Source organism: Hydra viridissima, unplaced genomic scaffold (genome assembly GCF_058129835.1).
Source record: "Hydra viridissima isolate aposymbiotic clone 2 unplaced genomic scaffold, HvirCarnegie_v1 scaffold_6, whole genome shotgun sequence".
Lineage (NCBI taxonomy): Eukaryota > Metazoa > Cnidaria > Hydrozoa > Anthoathecata > Hydridae > Hydra > Hydra viridissima.
The window spans coordinates 18466201-18477529 of NW_028324305.1; the positions used below are offsets into that span (position 1 = coordinate 18466201).

The window sequence follows — 11329 nt, forward strand, 5'->3', positions numbered from 1 at the left end:
TGTAAAATGTTTTAATTTAATGGAAATTTGTTGACACTTTTTAGCAATTCATGTGGATTATGAGCCGAATTCACGTAGATTATGAGCGAATTCACGTAGATTATGAGCCGAAACGTAATTAAGTGTATTAAACTCAAAAATCTATTTGCCGTTAGAAGTACAAACTGATTTCAAACTACGATTTCTTTTGCCTATCAGTGGGAAGTTCAGTTTGCCTATCAGAGCGTCAATTTTTGTCTTTAATTTAAAATTTCTCAAGAAAGTTTAGAAATAACTTAACTAGCAACATCGATCAATTTTTCTGATTGATTGCTGTATTATTATTTATTATACTTTTATTTATTATTTAATATATTATATATATATGTATATATATATATATATATATATATATATATATATATATATATATATATATATATATATATATATATATATATATATATATATATATATATATATATATATATATATATATATAATTTAGTATCTTTTTTAAATAGATGATAAGAATTGGATCCAATTCAATTGTAAAATGGTTTAGTTTAAAAAAATTATTACAAAATGTTATTCTTGTTCTTTGTTAAGAATAATTTATCTTCCGCAGCACTGTGGTGCGCAGGATGCCATGCAGGCTTGCTGAGGCTGTGGTTGTGCTTGCATAGGCGGATAGCAACATTGTGATTGTTGACACTGCTGTGGACATGATACAGGTTGCGCTGGGGCTGAAGGAGCTTGGCTTATGATTGCCATCCAATGAAGACAGATTGGACTGCAAGGTCTCGAGGCTGGAGCAGGCATTCCTGGTGGCCCACATGGACCTTGTGGCCCACATGGTCCCATTGGGCCTGGTAAACCTGGCGAACCAGGCATACCTGCTGGACCCATTGGTCCTTGTGGCCCTGGTATATAGGCTACCTGCATACTTGGCATAGCTTGCATACCTTGCATACCTTGCATACCACCACCGCATCCACTCATCTGTTGACCACATCCTTGCGGCATTTGTTGGCCGCACATTTGTTGCCCACCACATCCTTGAGACATTTGTGGCCCACACATCTGAGGGGCACATCCTTGTGGCATTTGCTGTCCACACATTTGTGGTCCACATCCTTGTGGCATAGCCATTGGAATCGGCATCATTTGAGGAGGAGGTGGAGGTGGTGCGCAAGGCATTTGAGCATACCCACCGCATGGCATTTGTGGAGGTGGTGGAGGTGCGCAACCTGGGGGTGGTAAGCATGGCATCGGAGGTGGTGGACAAGCGTAACTGCACATTTGACGTTTACCTGAAATGATAACATAATTTTAATTATACAAAAACCGTTACAAATTTTAAGATAAAAACAGCAGTTTAAAATTTTTGTTTTCTTATTTAGCTTAAATTTAATATGTGTGTGCGCGTGCGTGCGTGTGTGTGAGAGAGAGTTATTGTGTTGGATGTTTAATTAGCTACAGCAATAACTTTTATCAAATTAGATTTAACTTAGAGAGTTATTTAATCGGTTTTGTATCAGTTTTTAAGAATTAATGTTCATAAAATAAAAAAAAGTTAAAATTAAAAAAGCTTAACAAGTTTTAAGATACGAATCCCTCGTATAATTTTTTAGTTTTAGAATTTTAGTTAAAACTACAAATTAACAAAAAAATATAAAACTGTTTCTTGTTGTTGTTGTATTTAAGAAAAAGTTTTCATGATTAATATGTTGTATGTTATATGTTGTTTCATGTTATATGTTATATGTTGATTTTGTCGTTTCAACTCCTGTTGTTGCCTTCTTATATATTTTTTTATGCTAATTCAAAATACGGAGCTATGATTTTCTACCACTAAAAAAAGTGGATTGGTCAAAGTATGATATGCTAATCGTTTTGGTAAATAGCTTTCTGCCAAAATGTAATATTTGATTAAAGCCCCGACCTGAGAATTTTAGGTTTTTATGTCCCATTTTTTTCATCGGAAGAATGCTTTTGATTCTTTTCTAAAAGCAGTTTTTATGTAAAGTTTTAAAAATTTTTTACATAAAATCAAGTTTTTAATATAATAACAATCTAATAATATAATGTTATGATTTAATATAATAATTCAAAGTAGCTTATATTTTAAAAAATTTTTTTAAAAATTTTAAAATACGTGTTTTTAAAATGTAATTCTAAAGCCGTGAAGCGCTGAAATTTGTTTTTATTTTTTAGATTTTACAAATTTGGTTTATCAAAATTAAAATGGATATGTCTTGAAAGTGCCGAACTAACTCCATGGATTGTTTCTATCAAATTTGTAGTCGATGATTTATGTTAATTTATGTAAGGGAATTTACATGACTTATAAAATGAAACGTTTAAACCTTTCGGAAGCAAAGCTGATGACCAGGATAAAATTTGCGTGTCAAATTTATGCTGAATTCGTTGCATTATCAACTTTAGAAAATGGTTAAATGGAAGTTGAACTTCTATTCAATAGGTACCAACGGCTCCATTGTACCAATAGATACCAACGATTTGCAGTCAACCCAAGGGTAGTGGACTTTTGTAAATCTAATATTAAAATTTTCTTCAAAAAACAAAGTTGATCAAACATTTTCTCTATTGTAAGTCCTGTGTTCCATAGTGAAATCCATCGTATTAAAAATGTTGATAATCCTGAGATGTTAATTATTCTTATGGCTCAAAAAACATTGGACTAAGACGAATATTAAAAATTAAACCAAATGGATATGCATCAAAAAACGAGAGTATAAACTGCCTCAAACAAAAGAAACCCCATTTCGTTCATCAAATAAGTTCATTTATCATATCCATAAGAGATCACGAGTTCATATGAAGAACATATGAAGAACACTTAAATTTCATCTTAAAGGAAACTAAAGAAATAGACTAAAAGGATATGAGAAACTAAAAGTGGTTGCACCACTGGATATGCACCATCGGTATACACTGGATATGCACCATCGGTATACTTTTATACTTTTTCTGGGGTTGCTTCTCTTCTCCTAGTTAAATATCGTCCGACTCTTTTCGAATTATATCTCATCAGCTATTGGTTGATCTAAAAGGTGACTTATTAGTTCTCTTCCATATCTTCCATATTAGTTCTCTTCCATATTTTATAAAAGCCATAAACTAAGATCGAGTAGTTTTACAATATCTTTGCCAGACTTTTCAACATTTCAAAAAAGCAAAAATAAAAGAAGGACCTTTTGTTGGCCTCATATTTGAGAACTTATGAGATGAGAAAAAAAGCTTTTAAACGGATTGAAAAACGTTATTGCAAAATATGAAGGCAAACATAAAAATGACAAGAAATTTGTGAAAGAAATGTTCTCAGTGTATGATTTGTTTTCAATTTCTCTAAATTGCATTTTATTTGTATTCTCATTTAGATTTTTGTTTAGAAAATCTCAGACACTAGTGATACAAAAAAAAATTTTTCTGAGTATATTTACTGTTAAAAAGTGTGATAAAGAAAATGAGGGCCACTATTAACTCTTCTGAACACTGAACAGCCACTGATGTCATCGGTTTGTTTCACAAACCTGAACAAGTAAAAGGAAATTAATGGCTGTAAAATTTTTGAAATTTTAAAAGCTTTAGAGATTTGGTGTAAAATTAAATGCTGTTTGTTATTTTTTCATAAAAATGCAAAAAAAGACAAATTTTTCAATAAACTGACGTAAGATCTAAATTTTTCAATGACAAACAATTCTAAAGTTGACAATACATGACAATGCACCTAAAAAACTTATGACAGTTTATGAGAATCTAACTAATACAATTGTACTATAAGATGTTTGTCATTTTTAGCTTTTGTATTCCCTCATGAGGTATTTCACAATGCCCTCATAACCCACAAAAGGTCTCCATGAACTTTTCTACATCTCAGTAATTGAGTTCAATCAACAGTGAGTTTAATCAACATTATTTTAATCAACAGTGAGTTTTAATTGAGTTCAATCAGCAGTGAGTTTTTAAACTGGTCCATCAAAAGTAACGGATTTTATTTTTACACAAATCAAATAAAATAAGTTTTCTACTAACCTTTTTAAACTAAAATGAGATTCTTGTACAGGGTTCGTAGAAACTCTTAAGAAAAACGTTTGGCTTTTATAAAATCAAGTCTACTGCTTCTAAAACGTTTGGCTTTTATAAAATCAAGTGTACTGCCTTTAAAACATAATAAAAATGGAAAATGGAATGAATAAAATATCTTTATTTATACTTTAACCAGGCAATGATTACTTCAAGGCAAGTTCTGAACCTTTAGCAACTTTCTTGATGAGGATTCTTTCATTTTTGACCAATGCTCCTTTATAGTAACTTACAGAGGTTTCAAATTTTGACGAAAGAGTACAAACCTTGGATTCAATTTTGCCCCCTATGGCTTGGTCTAATAGATTCAGGTTAGGTTTGCTCGGAGGCCACTTTTTCTTTGACTAGAACTCAGGCATATTAGGTTATAGCAATTTTTGAAATTTTTTTTATTATGGGCAGGAGTCTTGTCCTACTGATTCATAACCTTTGCATCTAGACTTATGTTGGACTTACCAAGGACAAAACCTACTTTTTAACTATACCTTGGTAGTCATCAGCTGTAATTTTTGAGCCACTAGAAAAAAACACTAAAGACATCTTTTTTTCTGAATCAAAAGCTAAAAACAATAAACCCTGCAGCGTGTTTCGTTTGAAAAGCATGTCTGATGTTTTTTGGAATATATTCAGCCTTTTTAAGGTGTATATAACGTTTATTTCGATTGTTATGAACATTATCAAGGTTGAATTGCTTCTCATCCAAAAATAAGATCGCCTTCTTCTGTCTTTCGCTTTCTTCTGTCTTTGAAAATGTAGAGTGACTATGAGAATGACCTTTTTGATTTTTATAGTTTTGAAGCTTTTATAGTGTCTGTAACCAGGTAAAGTCTTGTTCTTGCCCTTGAATTTGCTTTAAGGTTATCTTGGATGATTTTCCTGATCTTACCCTTACTTACTCCAGCTTCCATGATCATTTTTCTCATGTATCTTATGAGTTATAGCAAATTGTAAGCATACCCCAGAGTGCTTTTGAGGTCTACATTTTTTAGTCTGTAAACAGGTGCTAAACTGTAGCTTAAAACATTTGCAACATCTGAAGGTTTTATTTCCGCGGAAATCAGCTTGAAAGCTTTTTATTGATCCTTTTTAACACATTTAGAGAGGTTTTTTCTAAAAAATCTTCATTCAAATCATTCAATTAAAAAAAATAAATCAGAGAGCGGTGATTGAACCTGCTGCTCTTCAATTCACGTAAGCACATCTAAGACGCATCACGATTTCTGATGAGTTTCTACGCAACTTGTAAAGAAACACATTTTGCATCTTAAAAAAAGATGATAAACTCAAGATTTTTTCACTAGATATTGGTATTGACAAAGTTTTGATAAACTAATTTTTAATGTCATCTTTAGTGAGTGTCAAAAATTTCTTAATTTATAGAGCAAATGTTTTATCAGTTAGGGTTATCTTTACATCAGTTAGGGTTATCTTTACAAAAGATGTGTTAAAAAGTTCCTAAATTCTATAGATCTGACTATGCTTCTTTTTAAAACTTTTTTAAAACTAGGAAACTGAACTGAAGTTTGATGTTATTGAGGAATGTCATTTAAAAAGGAATGGTTTCTACTAATCGCATTAAGAAATTTTCTGAATTTTATCAGAAAAACCCATCTAAAGATCGTTAAAAAAGAAACAGTCATGAAATAATTAGTAAACTTTAAAATAATTTTCAAAAAGTTTTGATATTAAGTAAATTTGTTAATATTTATTGAAGCATTATTCTTAAATGATTTTTTTTGTAGGTTGTCATTTTGAAAGAATACGCATATGCATCTCATCATAACAGGTTATGCATACAATACCAGATGAACTTTTTTATTTCTTATTGCGTCTGCTAATATTTAATTTATTGATTTTACTGTAAACCTTTTTAAACGGCATGACTACCGCAACTGTGAAAAATGTTGTTAAATAATCTTTTTCTTTCACATGCAATAAATATTTTCCCGCCAAAAGTTTTTTTTTGTAATTGCAAGAGTTATGTGAAAGAACATTTTTGAAAAATTAACCACAACAAGCCGGAGCACATGACGGGTTACAAGCTGCAGGAGCAAAAGGAAAGCACGGTGGAGATGGGGGTAATCCGCACGGCATTGGTGGTGGTGGTGGTGGCGGAGGTTGAGCAGGTCCGCAACAATTGCTCTGAGCACACTGAGTTGGGCACCCTTGAATTGGTTGTGCAGGTTGGCCTGATGCTGGATTTGGTCGTGGCATTTTTGTTATAATGGCTTGGAAATGCAAGCATATAGGGGCACATGGTGGCTCTGGCGGTGCAGGCATACCAGGTGGCCCCATCGGTCCCATAGGACCCATTGGACCAGCTGGACCTGGCACTCCTTGCATTCCTGGTGTACCTGGCATTCCCATTGGACCAGGAGGCCCAGTTAATGCTGACATTCCACTTGGAGAAAACATACCATTACTCGCCATGCATGGGAATGATGGAGAAGAACCCATACTAAAGCAAGGTGCAGGTGCAGGTACTGGAGCTGGAGCTGGAGCGCTACATGGGACTGGTGGGAGAGGAGGAGATGGTCCACAAGGTGCATAAGGGGGTGGGAACGGTATTTGTATAACTGTAGGAGGTAAGACAATCGGAGGAGGAGGTGGTGGTGGAGGAACAGGAGGACTTTGAGCAGAACACATGCCACATGGTGGTGACGCACAAATACATCTTTTAGAACCTAGATAATAATTCTTGAAGTTCAACACATTTTCAAATAAAATGATGAACGAGCGAAGGAGTTGTGCATTGGATTTTTTGGTGCTAACTATATATGCATGATCTCTTGAGAGTAACATAGCATAGACATGTATGATTATTTGTGCATAAGAGAACATAGGCGTTGTTTAAGTGTATTTGCTTATATCATTTATTGTATTGATGCTAATAAACAATACTCCAATAAATAGTACAGAAATGGTGGAGCTTTTTTAAACTCCTTTGTTTGGTTACCAAGGAAGAAAATTAAAAAAACAAAGTAAAAAAGCATTTGAAACTTTTTATCCCCTTAAAGTTTGCATTTAATGAAAAAGTCGCTGGAGTTTTTGCAACTAGAGAGACCTGTCATGGCCTTTTGCCATTTTGCAGGTGGCTTTTTGTTGTTAAAATTTTTTCTCTCAACTTTTTTATTCCAAACTTTTTTTTTTAAAGAAATCTTTTGTTTCTTCGAAAACTAAAAATTATAAAAAGTGATAAAAGAAACATTTATTTTAAATTGAAATTTAAAATTTCAATTTCACGCGGAAAATGAAGTATGACATTTTCTTTATTGTAAGGGATCCGTCAAAAATATATCAAAATATTTTTCTAAAAATAATCTTCTATTTTTTTTTTTTTTTTTGTGTAATAATAAAATGTTTTACAAGAGACTGCATTGAATGGATATAGCTATATTAAATGAATGAATGAATTGTATAAACAAATTTACATTGTTATTGTAGTATCTTTATAGCTCAGGCAAATGAGACACACATATACACATATTTACTAATTACTTATATATATAGTAAGCTTAATATGTCGTATATGCAGAATAGTTATGTGCAATATATTATCATAATTAATATAAATTGATATATTTAGGATAACTAAGAATCCCATAAGCAACAAATGTCCTAAATTTCAGAAACAGGTTTGAAACATTCGTATTCAAAAAGTTACGGCAGATGCTGTGCAGCGTTTATTGCGCTGAGGGAGAGAAGGTCAGTCTTGTTCGTTACCAGTACCTTATCTGATGTATATATTTGCCAGTACCACAGTGGTTTAAATAACGCTGTTAATGTCTATTTAAGTCTCTGAATTTAAAAAGGTGAGTTAATTTTTCTAAACTCGCTAAACCGGTCGATCGGAAACTTTTAGATTACCGATGGAGATATGTCACTGTCATTGAAGTTTGTTCTTTTGTAGTTCGAAGTCATTGTGCCGTAATTGTCATGTCGTCATCATATTGCTTTTTCTTTTAACAGAATTTTACTTCACTGTACAACTTGTATCCGTCATCTTTTGTCAGTCAGCGCGAATTACTTCTTTCCCAAACAACAAGCTGGTGCGCACGCAGGTTGACATGAAAGAGGTGGAATCGCTGGCATAATTGGGGTGCAGCACCCTTGAGGAGCGCATGAGGGTTGACAAATTGGCATAGTAAGGGACATTGGTATTGCTGGGGGAGGTGGTGGAGGCGGTGGCATAAACATCATTGGAAAAGCCATTCCTTGGGGCAAGCAGCACATGGGGGCACATTGTGGTCTACAAATTGGTATCATTTGCGGCATAATTGGCATTAAAGGCATTACAGGTGGGGGTGGGGGTGGTGCTGGAGGTGGAGTGCAGCAATTAGTTGCTTGACATTGTGATGGACAAGCTAATGCTAATTGTTGTGGTCTTGGTTGACTAATAATTGTCCACCAATGAATACAAATAGGAGGACATGGAGGTGGTGGGGGAGCTGGTATACCTGGTAAACCAGGAGGACCTGGGGGACCCATTGGTCCCATAGGACCTTGCATTCCTGCCATACCAGGTGGACCAGGCATTCCCATTGGACCTATTGGACTAACCATGCTTGGAACACTCATTAACATAGGTGGATATGACGCAGGGTAAGCGCCTGAATAACCAAAGTTGCAACCAGCTGCCCCACACATAGATGATGTCATTGGGGGCATAATCATAGACGCTGCACAACAAGCGCTACTACAAGCAGGGGCGCAACTTGGTGCGCAACTTCCTCCACAGAAATATCTTTTCTTACCAGCAGCAGCTTCATTCTTTTTGTCTCCTGGAGCACTGCGTCTTTCGACTAAAATAATTTAAATTATATCTATAAGTATTCACGCAGGAAAGTAGTTCACGCAACAAAATAGCACTAAAGCCCAAAGTTTGTATATAAAAGATTGGTATATTTTTTTATTCAAAAGATGTTCGCAGGTTTATCAAAACACCTTGAAAAATTCTTATTTATTGCATTTTATCCTTTCGAAGATAAATGTTTGATTATTAATTAAATAAATTTAAATTTTTAGCAGATAAACATTTTTTGGTGTGAAAGTCTATGTAACTCTTACCATCTTCTTTAACCTCTTTCGTTTGGTGCACTATCTTACCATGGTAAAGATAAGCCTCCCTAACTAAAAAACGCACGCATAAAAAACATTTAGAATTTTCTTTGTTGCAGATGACGTGAAATGTGCATATCATTAGTGGGTTTGTCCAGTTATTATTTCGTGTATCATTAATATTTGAATTTTTCACATATCAAAAAAGAAAATGCATATTTTTTTCATAGGCACGACTCAGTGAATTGCTGTAAAGTCTTGGGCAGTATTTTAAATTGCGTAATTAAGTATTGTAATTTACAATAAGGATGAGGTAGGTTAAAAGATGGAAAGAGTTTACAAAGTTTTTTCATCCCAAACTTCGTTCTGAGGTTTGAGAATACCACTGTTTTAATGCATCAGGTTTTAGCTGCCTGAAGCAAGCACCCTACAAAATGAACTTACTTTTTCTGGAGTGCACATTGACCAGCATTAATAGGGAAATCACTACGGCTACGCTTTTAAACCCCATTCCCGAGCTCTATCAGTTTCTTTATAGACAAAAGTGTAACTGACAGTAAATAAGCCTTCCTTTCCTATAGTAAATAAAAAAATCTCTTTTCGATTTTGCAAATGTAATTTTTTTGCATGTGTGATTTTTATTTAACGGTGCCCAATGGGGCATCAACGTTTCAATTGAAGTTCATATGTATCACTGAGCTTGATAATAAACAGCGTTACGCATCATTGCACGAAAGAGCTTACAATGAACATTTGCAGTTTAACGGAGCTTTAAAAAAAATGAAAAGCAAGCTGAAAGTGTTCGCGACAAACATCAAACATTTAAGAAGAAATGATAAAAACAAAGAACTCATCAACGGTTTAAAATATTAAAAATAAATCACTTAAAAAAGAAATCCTCAGATTTTTTATAAATGCAGTTTTGTAAGAAAAGAAATATTCAAAAAGTTTCAAAAATATAAATCTTTTTTTACAAAAATTTAGTCAGGCAATTTTCACTCTTTTTGCAACATTAAGAGTACTAAGAGATATAGTTTAACACTCATTTATCTCGGTCCAGTGAATGTGATTTTAATTTGCCGTCAGATATCTGTTATATCCATTTAAAACACGGGGCCTCAGTCATTTAATAAGGTAAAATTTGCTGATCAACGTATTTCTCATTAAGCATATTAAACCCTTTTTTGCTTCTCTAAAATTAACTTTTGATTTTTACATTACTTTTTTATCAAAATCTCGCCCCGTAAAAGTATACCGTAAACGAATATATTCGACGTTTTGTTAGCAATTTAATTACTGGTTGTTGCTGTTATTGAGAAAAGAAACTCTTCGAGCGGGGTGGCAACCCTTGGAACAGGTTAGAAACTCTTTAACCAAATTAGAAACGAATTTCACAAGATTTATTTTGTCCAGCATGAGTATTTGTTTGAAAGTCGTCTATGTCATAAACAAAACGCATGAAATAGTATCATTTAAGCACTACAAACTTGAATGGAATTGCCATAATTAGAGGAAAGATTTAACATTAGTTTGAGAAATCAAACTAATGTTAAATCAAAGGTAATCGAGAAATTTATCTCGATTACCTCCAACAGCTCTTATTTAAATCACACTTAAAGGGTTTCGATTAGTATTCGAAGAAACTTTTTATTAAGTAATAATAATTTATAAAATATTTAACTCTTTCACCTATGTGTAGGTGAAAAGAGCTAAAGATTTTGTTCCCACAGTTTAGTGCAATCAAGATTTCTAATTTTCGCGAATATTAAATTTCGCAGCCATTTCTTGGAGAAACAGCATAAAAATAGGGGAAGTTCGTGTACCTAGGCTCACCCCACTTTTTTTGAAAACCAATAAGGTCAAAACTATGCTTCTCAATCAGGTGATTTGTTATACAAGTTTCTATTTTTTAATCCTATTTAAAGTCTTACAGAACGTTGCCAAGGCAAGTTATAACCGGAAAACGTTTTTTGATGGTCTACAGTAAAGTCTTGCTATTGCTACCTTGTTTTAGAATCCTAAAGGAAATGCTTTTCTATAGGGTTCTTGTATATAATACTGTTTGTTACTTAAGTACTAAATACGATATTCAGTAAGCTTGTGCTTTGGGCCATGTTTGTTTCTCTGATAAAGAACTTACTTAATCACGAGGTAGTTTATTTTCGATTGGTGAAGAGCGTTT

General features: G+C 33.5%; 2 protein-coding genes across 5 annotated transcripts; both read right to left on the bottom strand.

The window, feature by feature from the left end:
- Nucleotides 1-523: 523 nt before the first annotated feature.
- LOC145190695 (uncharacterized) lies at nucleotides 524-9803 on the bottom strand. 4 transcript variants are annotated; one of them, XM_080067580.2, is made up of 4 exons: nucleotides 9592-9783; nucleotides 9157-9219; nucleotides 8844-8891; nucleotides 524-1292 (listed from the first exon to the last, which is right to left on the bottom strand). In XM_080067580.2, exons 1-4 carry the CDS (start codon nucleotides 9656-9658, stop codon nucleotides 595-597), a joined length of 876 nt encoding a protein of 291 aa, XP_079923706.2. In that variant the 5' UTR covers nucleotides 9659-9783; the 3' UTR covers nucleotides 524-594. The 4 variants fall into 4 exon arrangements, with proteins under 4 accessions (XP_079923706.2, XP_079923709.2, XP_089946321.1 ...); XM_090090195.1 differs by lacking the exon at nucleotides 524-1292 and adding an exon at nucleotides 5729-6773 and having other exon boundaries at nucleotides 9592-9797; XM_080067583.2 differs by lacking the exon at nucleotides 9157-9219 and having other exon boundaries at nucleotides 9592-9803.
- Nucleotides 7395-8837, bottom strand: LOC149887361 (uncharacterized). Its single transcript, XM_090090197.1, has one exon. It carries the CDS (start codon nucleotides 8761-8763, stop codon nucleotides 8113-8115), a length of 651 nt encoding a protein of 216 aa, XP_089946323.1. The 5' UTR covers nucleotides 8764-8837; the 3' UTR covers nucleotides 7395-8112.
- Nucleotides 9804-11329: the final 1526 nt, after the last annotated feature.

Excerpts from the sequence above, each read along its gene's own strand:
- LOC149887361 (XM_090090197.1), bottom strand. The coding sequence starts at position 8,763 with ATGATTATGCCCCCAATGACATCATCTATGTGTGGGGCAGCTGGTTGC.
- LOC145190695 (XM_080067580.2), bottom strand. The coding sequence starts at position 9,658 with ATGGGGTTTAAAAGCGTAGCCGTAGTGATTTCCCTATTAATGCTGGTC. Across the intron at positions 9,220-9,591 it reads CAATGTGCACTCCAGAAAAA|TTAGGGAGGCTTATCTTTAC; the intron begins GTAAGTTCATTT and ends TGCGTTTTTTAG. Across the intron at positions 1,293-8,843 it reads AAAGAATGAAGCTGCTGCTG|GTAAACGTCAAATGTGCAGT; the intron begins GTAAGAAAAGAT and ends TTATCATTTCAG.